This window comes from Phyllostomus discolor, chromosome 6, assembly GCF_004126475.2.
Source record: "Phyllostomus discolor isolate MPI-MPIP mPhyDis1 chromosome 6, mPhyDis1.pri.v3, whole genome shotgun sequence".
In the NCBI taxonomy this organism is placed as follows: domain Eukaryota; kingdom Metazoa; phylum Chordata; class Mammalia; order Chiroptera; family Phyllostomidae; genus Phyllostomus; species Phyllostomus discolor.
Window position 1 is genome coordinate 165,048,235 of NC_040908.2, and position 15,867 is coordinate 165,064,101.

The 15,867-nt window shown below is 56.3% G+C and overlaps 1 protein-coding gene across 1 annotated transcript; it reads right to left on the bottom strand.

Annotated features, from left to right (window-relative positions):
* Positions 1 to 207: 207 nt before the first annotated feature.
* Positions 208 to 1,302, bottom strand: LOC114499150 (glyceraldehyde-3-phosphate dehydrogenase-like). The gene has a single exon (XM_028515089.2). It carries the CDS (start codon positions 1,294 to 1,296, stop codon positions 223 to 225), a length of 1,074 nt encoding a protein of 357 aa, XP_028370890.1. The 5' UTR covers positions 1,297 to 1,302; the 3' UTR covers positions 208 to 222.
* Positions 1,303 to 15,867: the final 14,565 nt, after the last annotated feature.

Genomic DNA, 15,867 nt, shown 5'->3' on the forward strand with positions numbered 1-15,867 from the left:
GTAAAGCAAAGCAAGCGGGAACTCCATGAAAGAAAGTGCCCTTCCCAAGACACGGAGCAGGCCCCCTCTGGCCAGCGAACGGCCCTACTGAATGGCTACAGGCTTTAGAGTTTTTTTGGCTGGGTCCAGTGACCTTTATTAATAAAACAAGACAAGGCAGGGCTCCCGAATCCCTTCCCCGCTTCAGGGGGGCTGGGATGCAAACTGGAGGCCAGGGGACTCTCAGTGTGTTGGGGGATCGATCTGGGGCAAGGGCTCCCCAGCAGCTGTCCCTGGGGCCGGTGGTTCGGGGGACTCTGACTCCTTGGAGGCCATGTGGGCCACCAGGTCCACCACCCTGTTGCTGTAGCCGATTTCACTGTCGTACCAGGAAATGAGCTTGACGAAGTGGTCGTTGAGGGCCATGCCAGCGCCGGCATCAAAGGTGGAGGAGTGGGTGTCATTGTTAAAGTCAGAGGAGACGACCTGGTCCTCCGTGTAGCCCAGGATGCCCTTGAGGGGGCCCTCTGACGCCTCTTTCACCGCCTTCTTGATGTCGTGGTATTTGGCAGCTCTCTCCAGGCGACAGGTCAGGTCCACAGCCGACACACTGAGGATGGGGACATAGAAGGCCACGCCAATGAGCTTCCCTTTCAGCTCCGGGATGACCTTGCCCATGGCCTTGGCAGCTCCCGTAGAAGCAGGGATGATGCTCTGGGCAGACACTTGGCTGTCACGCCACCGCTTCCCAGAGGGGTCGTCCAGGGTCTGGGTGGCAGTGATGGCGTGGATGATGGTCATGAGTCCCTCTGCGATGCCAAATCTGTCATGGATGACCTTGACCAGAGGGGCCAAGCAGCTGGTGGTGCAGGAGGCATTGCTGACAATCTTCATGGAGTTGTCATACTGGTCGTGGTTCACACCCATCACAAACACGGGGGCATCCGCAGAAGGGGCCGAGATGACGACCCTCTTGGCTCCTCCCTCCAGGTGAGCCCTGGCTTTCTCCACGGTGGTGAAGACACCCGTGGACTCCACAATGTACTCAGCGCCGGCATCAGCCCACTTGATTTTGGCGGGATCTCGCTCCTGGAAGATGGAGATGGCCTTCCCATTGATGATCAGCTTCTTGTTCAAGGCCTTGACTGTGCCCTTGAACTTGCCATGAGTAGAATCATACTGGAACAAGTAGGCCATGTAGTTGAGGGCAATGAAAGGATCGTTGATGGCGACAATGTCCACTTTGCCAGAGTAAAAGGCAGCCTTGGTGACCAGGCGCCCGATACGGCCGAATCCGTTCACTCCGACCTTCGCCATCGTGCGCCAGGGCCGCGGCTGGCACTGTGCAGGGAGACGCGGCTGCCCGTGGAACAGGAGGCGCCGAGAGCCCCTTATGAAGCAGCGCCCCATCCGATTTCCCACAATCCTCCTCGACTGCTCACTCGGAGAGGAAACCACAAAACTAATTCTTAGCAGGTGTCGCAAGGCAGTTCTCGGCAATCAGGACTGACCGGGGACAGCTGCAGGGTCAGGTTCTCCCACTCTGCCTCCGGCCTCACAAGGACTTCGCCCCAGGGTGGTCTCCTCTCCCCAGCACATTGCTGGGCATGCGGTTTGGACCCCATGGGGGGGGGATGAGAGGGGTGGAGGATGGCTTCACACGCCCCCCATACAAGCTCTCGCTCCACCGCTCCCTCAAGCATGAAGCCCTCAGGGCAACGAGGTTCTGATGGGCATAACCCTCGGAACAAAGCCTTGGGTCTGAGGACCACAGGGGTGGAGTTTGGGGCAAACTCGAGATGGCGCCTGGGCCTCGGCTATGTTCTGGCTCCAGGCCCAGAAAAGCAGCAAAACCAGACAAAGCATGGCCACAACTGACATCTGGACCAGCAATGACCCATGACCCCTGACCCTAGTGCCGACCAATCAGTAGAGACAATGACCCTGAAAGGGTACACCTGGAAAGCTGATGAATATTCTATTGAATCCTCCCCTTAGACCTCCTCTAACCTTTGGAAACCAGATACAGACCTTCGACCTTGGAAATGAAGGACCCAGAGTTTGCTCTCTCCCTCCCTCCCTCCCCCATCTCCCGCTCACACTCCCACCTGCACCTTTCCCCTCCCCCTTCTTTCCTCAGGTGCATTCCCTCTGGGGCACACCTGTGCCTTTCCCCCCTTCTTCTCCCAGGTGTGTTATCTTTGCCTTTCTGTTTCCTAAGCTTCACAGGCTCTTCCTTTGCCTCCTTAACGTGGTTTCTCAGTCCACGCAGCCCCCTGGTTCACGTCTACCTCCGAGACTTTCTAAATAAACTTCTTACACTAGAGTTCTTGGCTCTGATGTCTGTCTTAGCCAAACTCAAGGACCAAGTTCTAACTTCGAACACTGCACATTTAACACTTCCTCCGTGGAATGGAGAAATATTGCGGACAACTCACAAAGTGGAAAGGAAATTCATGTCAGAATTGACTTCCGGTACTCCAGTTGGGGCTTGGAAAACAACATTAAGAACCCTCATCCAATGTGAGTATGTGCCGGAGAAGGAAAATGCAACCCATCCGGGAAGCATTTTTAACCAGGGATGTTTAGAAGTGAGTGTAGTGATGATGAAGTATATATACACTCCGTACATGTACATCACTCATCTTTCTGTGTTCAGCTCAGAAACCTACTTCGTATCTCTGGCACTTTAAGAACTTGCAAAGTCTAAGAGAACTGGGCATATTTGAGTGTTAACATCAGACTTGTGATTCGAATTTCAATGTGCTCCTGAGTCATTGATTTTGACCTCTGATTGTAAGTTGAAATTTTGCTAAGTTGGTAAACGGTTTTTGAATATTTAAAAATCACCGTAATTATAAGTTTAGTGTCTCTGATTGATAAGAACCACTTAAGAACTTGGGAAGATTTGTTAGATAATTGAAAAACTTAGAAAACGGAATATAATAAACTTTGATTGCAGCTTAAAATGTTTAATGGAGTTTAATTAACTAAGTAGGTAAATGGTACAAACATTAATCAAAGTTCGCCTGAAAAATGATTGTTGAAATTGGCTGGATCTATTCATAGAATGAGATTTGTAAATTGCATCTGAAAGCTCAGCGAAGAATTGGGGCTTAAAAACCAAAGTATTTCTGAAAAGGCTTTTCTCTGCTCCAACGCTGCCCTCAAGAACACCAGCAAAATCCTTGCATTTGCGCCAGAAGGAGGCTCCAGGGAGAATGACTCAGCAGCCACCTGCCCAAGCAATGCCCAGGACAAATGGGTCACTAGGCATAGCAGGATGTGCCCACCAGGGGGCGCTGTGAGCCCTGGACCTAGGCTCCCACCTTCCCCTTCCCGCCTCTGATCTGTAGGTGCTCCCAAACGACCCATCGGGCTAGTGCAGACACCTGGGATCCCTGGAAGTCCCAGCCCCTGCGCCTCGCTGCCTCTTTGAGAAACAAGCATGAACACACCCCCCTGCCTGGTCTTCAGGGCCTCTTGCTGGCTTGGCTCCGCGTTGCCCTCGGTGGTTGGCTTCATCGTGCTGCGGCCCTGGGCTACCGCATCCCGGCCCGGTACCTCCTCCACCGCACCACCCCCAAGCCCTCCTGTACTCTTGACAAGTATGATCCAGGTTCCCGTGACAACGCAGAGATGCCCGGTGTGAGACTGGGAGAGATAAGCCAAACATTTCACCACGAACCCCAGAGGCCACGCCCACGCGCCAGCTGGCTAAGCGGAAGTTATCAGTAAACATGGCTCGTCGGTGAGACTGCATGCCCCAGAGGTCTCCAAGGCCGGCGCTGCGCCCCTGGGGCACCCCGACAGTCTGCTGGAGTGTGGAAAGTAGTGTCAGGACTCCCGTTTGTGTTTATTTTTAGCTCATCCATTTACCTTTCCAGTTCTTGAATATCTTTTCTATTATCTTGAATGTATTGAAACAGGAGTATGAATATATATTTATAACGAAATGAACATGAAGTGGTGGGCGTAATGCTTTACAATCTTTGTTTAATGAAGGTGACTAAAGAAAGTTGTTACAGCAATAGCTTATCCACAAGTATGTATTGATCATCTACTGTGTACAAAGAACTGTCCTAGAGGCTGGGAATTTTTGGCATCTGCAGCTCACAATAGGGCTGCTTTTCCTGGAACACAAAGAGCATTTACAAATCAACAACAAAATGACCAACAGCCTCGTGGGGCAGGGGTGGGCGCAGGCAGGGACGAGGCACGGAAATGAGCTACAGGTGGCAGGGAAGCATGCCAAAGGCGCTCACTCGCCGCAGGGGGGCGGGGCATTCATCAGTTTTCCTGTTGCCAGCCAAGATCCTCCACCGCTGGGAACACGCTGCATGGATGGAGATGCGGGAGGCAGCCCTGACAGGTGTGGTTCAGCTGGTTCAGCATCACCCTGCAAAGCCACAGGTCACCGGTTCGATTCCTGGGCAGGGCACCTGCCTGGGTTGCGGGTCTGGTCTCCTATCAGGGTGTGGACGAGAGGCAACCGATGGATGTTCCCCTCTCATCATTGAGAGACATCAATATTTTTCTCCCTCTCTCCTTCCCTTCCCTTCTCTCTATAAATAAATAAATAAATAAATAAATAAATAAATAAAATCTTAAAAAAAAAAAAAGACGAGGAAGGCAGACCGCCCATTACAACAGTGACAGCTTCCGAATGACAGCACAGGCCCTCCACGCCAGCCACTTACTTTCTGGGACTCTACCTGCAGATGTACCACCCACGGGGAATAAATTACGCACACCGATTCAGTGGGGCAACTACTCAGGGTTGAAGAAGGTTCGCAAAGCTCTGTGTGTAGTGATATGGAATGACCTCCAAGAACTATCGGCAGTGGGGATGACCAAGGGCTGGGATTTGAGTAAAGGGAGAGAAAAAAAAAAAAGGAATATATCTACATTCATGCACAGCCCGTGGAAGGCGGGCTGCTGGCGTGTGAGGCAGAACCAGGGCCTGCCTTGGGGGGCTGGGGGTGCTCCCCAGAACAGGGCAGACCCCCAGGCCGGGGGAGAGGCGAGCTGGCAAAGGCTGCAGCCCGGGGTGGAGAGAGGACCCGCTCCGGGTCTCCGTGGAGGCCTCGTGCAGAAGGCCCGACAGCCGGAGAGAGGGCTACTGTTTGCATCTCGGTTTCCGGGTGCTGAGAGTGAGGCTTCGAGGGGTGAAATAGCTGGCCCCGTGTTCCATGGTGACACAGCAAGATTCCACTCAGCTCTCTTTGCAAAGCTGAGCTGCATTCTTTTACTTGTGGGCACCTGTCTCCCTACAAGCCCAGGGGCAGCCTCGAGGCGGAGGCCGAGGCCAGGGCTGCGGGTCTGCTGACCACATGCCCACCCCTCAGGGCACATTTTTTTATCCATTTTTCCAGAAGCAGGACGCAGACACTTGGAGAGAAGAGACTCATCAAGTCAACCCGTTCTTGTCCTCCTTCTGGGGGCTTCATAGATAGTCAGGTTCAAGCCTCCCAAACTTCAGAGGCCCTGCCCAGAGGTGGCGCATCACACCGCGCCGCCCACCCCACCCCCACCCCACCCGGCCAGAGAGGAGAACCCGGCTAGAAGCCCCTCTGGCAACCCGAGCCGGCCGCCCTGACTCTCCTCGTGCTTCTGCTGAGACTCCGAGAGCAGCCCACCTCACGGCCACCTGCCTGCCACCTTCCAGGAGAAGGTAACAGCCCCACAGCCTTCATCTCAGGCCCCCCCCCTCCGCCCCCCAACGGGCCGGCCTGTGGCCTCGGGCGTGCGAGCAAGCGCGATGCACCGGAAAGAAGTCAGGTTGTGGACGCGCGAACCGGCCTAATAAAATGTGAAAAGTCTGGAGGGCCAGGGCGGCTTTCCCCGGGCGCTGGTGACACTGCAATGCTCGTCACATCACCCAGACAGGGGGTGACAGGCCCAGGGCCCCGCAGGAGGCCTGATGTCCTCACACGAACTCACTGGACGGCAGAGGCCCCTGCCCCGTGACCCCGGGTCTGAACCTGGCACAGCAAGGCCAGGCCCGGGCAACTCCCACTCTCCTGCAGGACCCCTGGGTCCCACCGGGAAGGTCAGGCTTGCTCCCAGCCCTCCCCTCCCCCCAATCTGGAGCACGTGTCCCTGCCGGTCGGGCTTGACCAGCCACCTGTCCAGTGCTCGCTTTGACCATGTGCCAGTCCCTGTTCTGAGGGCTTTGCCAGCGTCCAGACCACCTCCCACACAGGAACGGCTACTGCAACCCCTATTTTCCAGGGAAGGAAACTGAGGCACGGAGAGGTTAAGCCCCCTGTCCCAAGTCACCGAGCAGGCTGGCGCCGGGCCCCTGTGTTCTTGGCTGCTGTGCGGTGATGCGTGCCTTCCTGTTTGTGCCCCAGACTAAGTCTGTGACGTCAGGGCCTACGTCCGCATCATCCGCCTTTGCGGCCGCGTCATCCGCCTTTGCGGTCGCGTCATCCGCCTTCGCGTCCGCGTCATCCGCCTTTGTGTCCGCAGAACTTGGCACGGTGCCCAGGTCCTCCGTGAGGGTTTGCAGTTGGAATAATGAACAGGTGGGTGAATGAAGGCCAAGGTCACCTATGTATTGCAAGAGTCACGGCAGGAGCTCGGTGTATACACCCACCTCTATCGCTGGAGTTTAGACATTTCACTGAGTGCGCGTCATTTTTTAAAATTGTTCCCGCTCAGCAACTGTTCCTGGGACCATGCAGCCTAAACAGTTCAGCCTGGAGATATATTTTTTCTCTAATTTTTTCCTATTACTTCAACTCTTAAGATCGATGGTTTCTCCAACATGGTTTAGATAGATGTTGAAATCCCTGTCTGTCTTCCATGCCTTGTAAGTTTTTGTGTTTGTGTTTTTTCTCGTGGTCTTTTACTCTGTGTTTGGGAAATTCACGAATGGCCAACTTCCCAGGTAACTGTATCTGCTTCATTGTTCAACCTGTTCACTGGCGGTTTTCAAATTTGTCAGTCACGTTTGCAATTTCCAAAATGCTGAGAATGTTTCCTTTCCACAATAGTCTGTTTGTAAAAAAATATTATTTATTTATTTATAGATGGAGGAGAAGGAAGGAAGCATAGAAGAGAAACATCAATGTGTGGTTGCCTCTTATGCGCCCCCTACTGGGGACCTGGCCCACAAGCAAGGCATGTGCCCTGATTGGGAATCGAACCAGTGACCCTTTGGTTCAAAGGCCGGCACTCAATCCACTAAGACACAGTAGCCTGTTTTTAAGAAACAGATATCCTCTGAAGTTTCTCTGAGAATATAAACTGTGGTTTAGCTTTTTCTCCTGCTTGCTGCATCCCTTCGCCCCCTCCTGAGCTGGTTCCCCTGCCTGCAGATGTGCTGCTGCACTGGAATTCCTCTGGGGGCCGCTGTTTCTCGGTTGTCTCTTTGTATCTGTAGATGAGGGGGTCCTGGACAGAACCGCTGGTTGCTGGAATGTCCTTTCTAGGCCACGTGGGAATTCCGCTCACCTGCCCGGGACTGCAGACTCTGACTGCAAGAGCCCTGGCCGTGGTCACTGTGAGGTGGGGCCACAGGTGAGGTGTGTGGCCGGGTGGAGTGAGTGGATCCAATTTTCTCAATAGAGGGCTCTTCCGACGTGGGACCCTTTCATTGCTGGGTGCTGCTCCCTTCTGTGGCCCTAGCACCCAGTTTGAGAACTCCCGTGAGCTGCGCTTGAGCCTTTGGTCCCTGGGCAAGCACGGGAGTCGGTGGCTAAGGGGTGTTGGGGGGTGCCTGGCATGGCCCTTCTGCCGATACCCCTTCTAGTAACTACCCGACGCCCTTGGCCTGCGCCTCCCGTCCCCCACGGCCTCCCACCTGGCGCTACTTCATGTCTACAAAAGCTCTGGTCTGGGAGCTCCTTCTTTTCCTCCTGCGTGGGGCTGCGGCCCCTCGGTCTGTGGGTTTCCTTTGTTCCTCTGCCCCCTGATCTTCATGTGTCTTCCCTTCTTACTCTGCCTTTTCTCAGCGTCCTCCGTCTGCTTGGATTTGGGGAGGGCGGAGAGGCAGGCGCATGCTCTGGCCACCCCTCGCTCCCCTTCAGGCCCCAGAAACCAGATAACAAGCCTCAGGAGACCCTGGGAAGTGGGGCCTCGGGCCTCCCGTCTCCCCTGGGCGATGTCACCCTGCAGGTTCCTTAGAGGCGGGCTCCCTGGCTGGGGAAGCAGTGGCCGCATGGGTCCCGTCTGTGGCTGGGTTGAGACCTGTGAGGGGGAGTGTTCAGAGTCTACCTTCTGCAGGGGGCAGAGGGGTGCGCTGGGGAGGATGGAAGGGGGGCAGTGGGGAACACGGTCCCGGGCGTCTGTCTTTACAGTTCTCTGCACAAAGAGCACGTTCTAGCTCGGCTGGCGGAGCAGCATCTCATCGCTCTCGTGCGCCCGGCCTCCCTGGTCCGTGGCCTGATGAGGTGGAGAGCTGGAATCGACAGGGACCGGCACTGGGCGAGCGAGGGTGCTTTCTGGCACCTGGTCCCTCCCTCACGCAGCAGACGCTGAGCAGGCAGGGCTTAGGGGCACCGGAGCTTAAGGACCAGTCGAGTTTCCTGTGTTTAAGGAGCTTCGATTTTGATCAGGAGGCTGTGTTGTAAATAAAGACAAAGCCCCTCACGGAAACCCGCCCTGAGGAGGTCTGGGCAGGGCCCGGACCCTGCGCTGCTGCAAGCTCCCGAGTGAGGGCCATGCTGCCGGCCCGTGGGCCACGCTTGGAGGGGCGTGGGGAGAGGGAGACGGCAGCTTCCTGCTTCCCCCTTGCTGCCGCGGCCGTGGGGACTCGTGGGAGCCTGCCAGGAGCAGAGCTGCCCCTGTGGCCTCCAAGGGGGCCTCTGTGTCCGACCCCAGGCCCATGCAGGCCTGAGTCTCGGTGGCGGATCAGCCAGGAGATAGGTCCCCGCTGCTTGGCATCTCCCTGTCCAGGGTTCATGCCAGCCCGGGGGGAAAGCGCTGGAGTGGGGGGTGCGCCTGGGCGGGACAGCGCCCGTCAGCCTGGGGTTGGGGCAGGCTCCGCTCTCTTCAGAGCTGCGGGGGCTGGCTCTGTCCCGAGGTGGGGGCATGGGTCAGACCAGGGCCTGTGGCCACGCACGGGTCCCTCAGGTCTCAGGGTTTGTCGTAGGGTCCCCTCGAGCACCATGTCAGACCTGCCCGTGGAGTGAGAGCACACTGGGCATGTGCTCAGGGACCCCGAATTTCTCGGGATCGAAGGACTCAGCAGCATCCACAGCCTGAGCTCGACTCTCACAGGTTCACCAGGGGTCAAGGTAAAGGCTCCGGGCAGCTGTAGAGTCCCCCTCCGATGCGAGCAGCCCGTGGTGTCGGCTCAGGGCCTGGGCAAGTGTGGTCATCCGGAGGCCACGCTGGAAAACCCTCCCCGTCCAACTGCGGAGTCCCGGGGGCTCTTGGGGCAGAAGCTGTGCCCGCGGGGAGGGCTGCCGACCGATGGCCAACAGGCTTAGTGGCTGATCCAGCAGGTGACCGAGAAGGCTCGCTCTGCGGGGCCCCAAGGTCAGCACGCTCCTCGGTTTCGGAAAACAGATGCTTCAAAATTCTGACGTAAGCTGCGTGCCATCGAGGTCTTGGAAAGGGTCGTATGCCTTCTAATACTGACGTGGAGGCAGTTTGCTAGGTCATTCTGTGGGTGGTTTCTCTTGCTGGGCTTCCTCTGCCCAGCCCTTCTCTTCCAAGTCCACCCCCACACTGTGGCCAGGAAGGACTGTCCGCCGTGGAAACACCTGGGCGGCTCCCTTGCTCGAACTTGCTCACCAGCCCTGGGGGCGGGGCTGGGCTGTGGGCACCGTGCTCCATCCCCACAGGTTCCTCTGGGGCTCAGACCCTCTTCCCCCTTCTCTCCTCCCGCAGCAGCCTCGGGACCTCTGCACATGCTGTCCCCCTTCCTTGAACACCCGTCCCCCCTCCTACATCCCACCCTCAGCCCTGCACCCCCTCGGTTCTTCCTGAGCCCCCCTACAGTGAAAATGTCCGCGGTGTCCTGCCCTCCCATCTGAGTCCTGTGGATGGAGGGGAATTGCTAAAAAATCATTTCGAGAACCGAATGGGACAAATGAACGTGAACATGAGTTTCCTGGGGCTGCTGTCGGCAAGTAGCCCAAACTGGGCAGCTAACGGCCAGAGACGTTTACTCTCCCACAGCCCTGAAGGCCAGAAGCCCCAAGTCACAGCGTCTGCAGGGCATCTGCAGGCCCGTGCTCCCGCCACAGGCTCTGGAGGACCGCTCTCCTGTGTGTGTTCCGCCGGGGGGTGGGGGGCGCTCCAGGTGTCCTCGGCTCCTGGCTGTGTGGCTCCAGTCTCAGCCTCCGTCCTCACACGACCTTCTGTTTTTCTCCTCCTGCCTCTCCTCATTGCGTCTCTTTATAAGGACACTCGTCATTGGGTTTGGCGCCCTGGAAAATCCGGGATGATCTCCTGTCTAGATCTTCAACTTCACCGCATCTGCAAAGACCCTCTTCCCAAATAAGCCCACCCTCGCAGGTTCCGGGGATTAGGACGTGGACATGTTGGTGTGGGGACCACCCTTCTCCCCGTTACAATGCCAGTTCCATGGGAATGCCAAACCCTCCAGCGCATGCAAGAGCGAGCCCACTAACCCCCGGGAGTGGACCGGTTAGGCAGAAACCAGCCAGGGTGACCCCGTGACGCCCTCACATGGCCACAGGCAAATGGAGAGGACAGACAGAGGACAGCTGGCTCCTGTGCCATCGTCCCCCAACCGGGGGCCAGCCCTTCGCATCTCCAAGCCTCTCCTCTGCGGCAGGGGACCCTGCAGTGGCACATGCCCTGCAGGAGAGTGGCGTGGGGCTCTGGGCCAGACCCCCGGGGTTTTGCCGCTGCTCCTGTGGCATTACCTGTCTCCTCGTGGGTCACCCACCAGGGTCACAAGGCCAACGCCAGGAACCAGCCTGGTGTCCCGGGGGCTGCAAGCAACCCACTGTCACTCCTCATAGAGAGGGCGGGACTTCTTGCCTTAGGCTGGGCTCCTCCAAGGACCTGAGTGTGAACCATTTGGGTGAGGTTGTCTCATGGATGCCGGCAGGGCAGGGCAGGGCAGGGAGCCAGCAGGGGGCGCTGTCGAGTGGTTCCATTCTGACTCAGGGCCGAGAGCCTGGCGCGCCTCCACAGGCACAGCGGGGCAGTGGCTCTGGGGTGTTCCGCTTGGCACTCCTGCCCCGCCCCACGCCCCACGTGGAAGGGCGGCCAGGGGAAGCTGCCAGGGGAAGCCCGCTGATGCCGTAGGTGCCATCAGAAGGCACCAGAAAAGGACGCTGCGGGCCCCTGACCCACAAAATCAAAGGAAGTGAACAGAAGGTAAGCATCAGGGGGCGGACCCAGGTGACGGGAGGTGCAGGAAAGTCCAGCCTCACACCTCCCGCCTGGGGAAGAGCCGGCCGGAGGCTGGGGATGGCGGGAACATTCCAAGGGCTTCAGAGCTGTGACGTTTTGACGTTTTGACGTCGGTCAGAGCTCAGACTGGGGGCGGCGGGTGGCGAGGGACAACGCGCAGGAGGCGGGGACGTTTTGTGCGTGAGTAGCCCGGGCCAGTCTGAGCAAATAAAGCTTGGACACAGGACTGTCTGGTCAAAGTCCTAGTTCCTGGAAACGCAAGCTCAGCTCAGACCCCCTTCCGCCATCTCTCCTCGCTGGGTCGGTCGCAGAGCCTCCTGTGACCATGGTTCTCAGCCTCCCCACACAGCGAGGGCCAGGCAGGTTACTTCCGGCGGCCCGGACCCACAGACCAAGGGAGAAAACCCTCCCTTAGGTAAACTGAGTCAGGGTGCAAGAGAACATGGCCAAACTCTTTTCAATGAAGTGAGAATAACGTTGATACCAAAACCTGACAAAGGTCATAGGGAGGGAGGGAGGGAGGGAGGGAGGAAGGGAGGGAGGGAGGAAGGAAGGAAGGCAGGCAAGCCAAATCTCATATGTGAATATTCATGAAAAACTTGAAATAAAACATTAAAAGCATAATCTGGCAGCGCATTAAAGGAATAATACAACTTGTCTAAGAATAATGACCCCTGGCCCTGGCTGGTGTGGCTCAGTGGATTGAGCATCAGCCTGTGAACCAAAGGGTCGTCAGTTCAATTCCCAGTCAGGGCACATGCCTGGGTTGTAGGCCAGGTCCCCAGTAGGGGGCGTGTGAGAGGCAACCACACACTGACGTTTTTCTCCCTCTCTTTCTCCCTCCCTTCCCCTCTTTCTAAAAATAAGTAAATAAAATCTAAAAAAAACCCACCAACAGTGACCAACCCAGCAGCCATCCTTGATTAAAAATGACCAACCGTGAAGTTCTATCACCACAGAGCAGAGAAAGGCCTTTCTGATTATGATGCAAAATCCAAAAGTCAAAAAAGACAAGATTGAACATTTAATTACAAAAAAAATTCCACAGGCAAAAAAAAAATCAATAACAAAAACGTGCTAACAAAGTCAAAAGACAAAGTAAAAAATATATATATTTGCAACTTTCACCACAGCAGAGCCACCCTAACATATAAGGGGCTTATAGAAACTGGTGAGGCAGCCACGAACTGCAATAAAAAATAGACACAGCATACAAAGAAACAGCTTGTAGGAAAAAAAAAACTATATTAAAAGATGCTCAATCTACAAAAAGATGCTCAATCTACAAAAAGATGCTCAAAATACAAAATAAAGCTACATGGAGATGCCATTTGTCACCCATGACATTGGCGGGATGCCACAGGTGTGGTGGCAGCGCCCTGTGTGAGGGAGCCGACTCAGGGGTGCGCTCCGGGGGAGGGCGGGGCGGGGGCTGCCTCTGCAAAATCCAGGAGGCCCCTGGGGCCTGCGCGCGGAGGCCCGGCTGCCGGGAACGCTCCCTGCAGATGCCGCGCACGCCTTAGGAACAGTGCACACATTTCCAGTCCCCTGCGACATTGAGATATTGAATGCCACCCCAGCGTCCATCCACAGGAGGCCAGTTAAAGAAATGATGGACATCCAGACAGCGGAATACTACGCAGCTATAACAGACGGAGGAGGACCTCGCGGGCGCTCAGGGGGTAAGGTGGGAGATAGACGCAAAATGCTAAACTACCTTCTGTGTGAGGGAAAGTAAAGCTGGGAATGCACGTTTACCCTCTGCACCGAGCGGGACAGCCCGAAAGGAAGCCTAAGAAACGCAAACGGCCTCCCGGAGGGGGCGTGGCAAGCGCGACCCCTGGCGGGTGGGGAGGGGCTGAGAGCGCACGCCTTCTCCTCTTGTTCCTTACGGCACATTTTCTGGTTTCAAACCGTGTGGATTTACTGCCTAGTCAACATTTTAAAACTTGACGCCTATGTTTGAAGAACTTCTACGCTTTTCTGAAAGTGCCTCCATTGCTGGTGGCCACTGTCCCTGGGCAGCGGAGGGTGCTGGGGGCAAGGAAGGGTGCCTGTCTTCCGCATTCTGGACCTTGGGGCTGTTGGCCGTGTGCACACGCAGCTTCTGGATGAAAAAGGAATGACATTCGCTCATGACGCCGTGTTTCCGAGTGCGCGGAAGCCAGCAGTCGTGGGGGCTCCTCTTGGGCGTGGGATCGTTGGGGTCGGGGCACAAGGGAAGGGACTTCCTTTTTCCTGACGTGAGTCTGTGACTTGTACAACGTGCATGCCCTCCACCTTCCCTCCCTGGCAAAAGGCACGTGGGAGCCCTCAGGAGGGTTTGCAAAGAGGAGGTTTTTGTGTAAGACCTGGGAGATCGAAACCCTCGCTGGACAGCGACCCGAGGAGCATTCCAGAGGGAAGCAAGACATGCCTTACGCTGGGTGTCCCTGGGGGTGTCCCCACAGCTGGGCCCTCGGGGAGGAAGGAAGGAGCTGAGGAGGCGAGGTCCGCCAGCGTCCCACCTGGGGCTGAGCACGGCCGCTCCGCACCAGCACCCGCCCCGCCCCGGGAGCCCCGTTCTCCAGACAAAAAGAGAGTCAGATGTTTTGTGGTTACCGTTTCCTTCTTTATTTTTTTCTTTTTTGTTTTATTTCCTTTTTTATTTCTTTATGGCTACTGTTTCTTTGGCTTTCAGATGGATCGTTGGCTCTCTTCGCACGGGTTGGTGCGGGAAGCCTTGAACCTGAGACCTCACAGACCCCTGGCCCCGCCCGGGGACGTGAGCCTAGGAAGGTTCCTCCCCTTCTCCCGACCCGGGTTCTCCCCCAAGTGCAGGCAGGGGCCGAACCCAGGGGGTCCCGCTGAATCGGAGAGGCCTTGACGTCCACTGGAAAAGAAACGAAGGGAGAGATATGGGCGAGGTACCACGTTGGAGTGGGGACGGGGATGTCGATGGCTGACGTCCATTCTCTCATTAAATCTCACAGCCTTAGGTGGGAGGCCGCCAGGTGGAGCTGCGGAGCTCAGGGCCAGAGAAGGGAGGTGAGCTGCCTGAGGCTGTTGGGCAGCTGAGCTCCACCTTGGCTTTAATTGACAAGGAAAACCCACCCCAATGGCAATTCTGGTTCAATGAGAACCAGGGGTTCAATTCACACCAATTAATCTAATGAGACACGTGGAGGGCTTGGGGGCTATAACCTGAGGCTGCCTGCCTCCTCCCCCTGTGCCTCTGCTCCCCACCTGGGCCTGGGAACCCTCGGGGGGATGGGCACTTCAGCAAGAATGAGGCGATGCTGTGAATGCTGCAGTCCTGGTTGTGACCACCAGGTGGCGGAGCTGCTGTAGGAAGCCCTGCCCCCAGAGGCGCCAGAAAAAAAGAAAATGCAAGTCAAAAATTCCTTGGCGTGGAAGCACGAGGCAGTTGGAAGTTCCAGGAGCCTTCTGTCACATCCGGGAGGCTTGACCTTCTGCTGTAAGCAAAGCCTAGGGGCGCCCACGGCAGGCAAAGGGCAGGGGGGAAGAGAACATTTTTTAAAGCCCATGGAAGAAGAAAGAGAAAAGAATTCTTTCCGATGCCTTGATTTAGCAGCCTCTTTTAGCCCAGAAATTCTCTGCAGGTGAGGCTGGGTCCCACTGCAGTGGAATCACCTGGGGGCCCGTAGTACAATGTATGTTCCTGGGCCCTCCTGTGGCTTCTGATCCAGGCTCAGGTTCGAAACACGGACGTGGCCGGAGAGGGGAAGCCTCTCTTCGAGGTAACGGTGCCACGTCCGGACCTGCCCTGTGGGATGGCGTAGGTACACAGGCACGTGGCACATTTTTTTTCTGTGTGAAAGTCAGCCTTTAGGCTGTCCCAGGTTGTTATGGGGTTATGCGCGACTGGCTCCCTGTGCTTTAGTGAGAGGTGGTTCTCTCTGTTTGCTATTTCAAAATGCAGAATGAGTCCTGGCCGGGTGGCTCAGTTGGTTGGAGCCTTGTTGCGTATACCAGAGTTGCAGGTTCAGTCCCTGGTCGGGACCCATACCTAGGCTGCGGTTCAGTCCCCAGTCGGGGGACATACAGGAGGCAGCCAATCGACGTTCTTTCACATTGGTGTTTCTCCCTCTCCCTTCCCCTCTCTCTAAAATCGATAAACTTATCCTCGGGAGAGGATTTAAAAAGCGTATAATGAGTTCCTGCCCAGAGAGGCAGAGTGAGGAAGCAGCCTTGGCTTTGAAACGCAGGCCCGGAATCCGACTCCTTGACTTCCTGGCCAGATGACATCTTGGCTAAGTTCCCCGAGACCTGCGAGGGGTTCTGGGAAGCTCAGGGCCCAGATGCACAGCCACGCCTCCCCCACGCGCTGGGCACTCAGACTGCCCTCTGCAGCTGACCCAGCGACTCCCTCTCACAGCCTGGGAGGCGGCTTTGGGCTCCTGGGCTGGCCCTCCTTCCGACCCAAACCCTGAATTCCAGCCTCTGGCTGAGATTTGGTCCACGACAGGCCCGAGGCCCCATAGCAGCTGGCCAGGGCCATGGGAAGAGCTCAGGCTTTATTATTATTTTTAAATATTTTATTTA

Coding starts and splice junctions, on each gene's coding strand:
- LOC114499150 (XM_028515089.2), bottom strand. CDS start 1,296: ATGGCGAAGGTCGGAGTGAACGGATTCGGCCGTATCGGGCGCCTGGTC.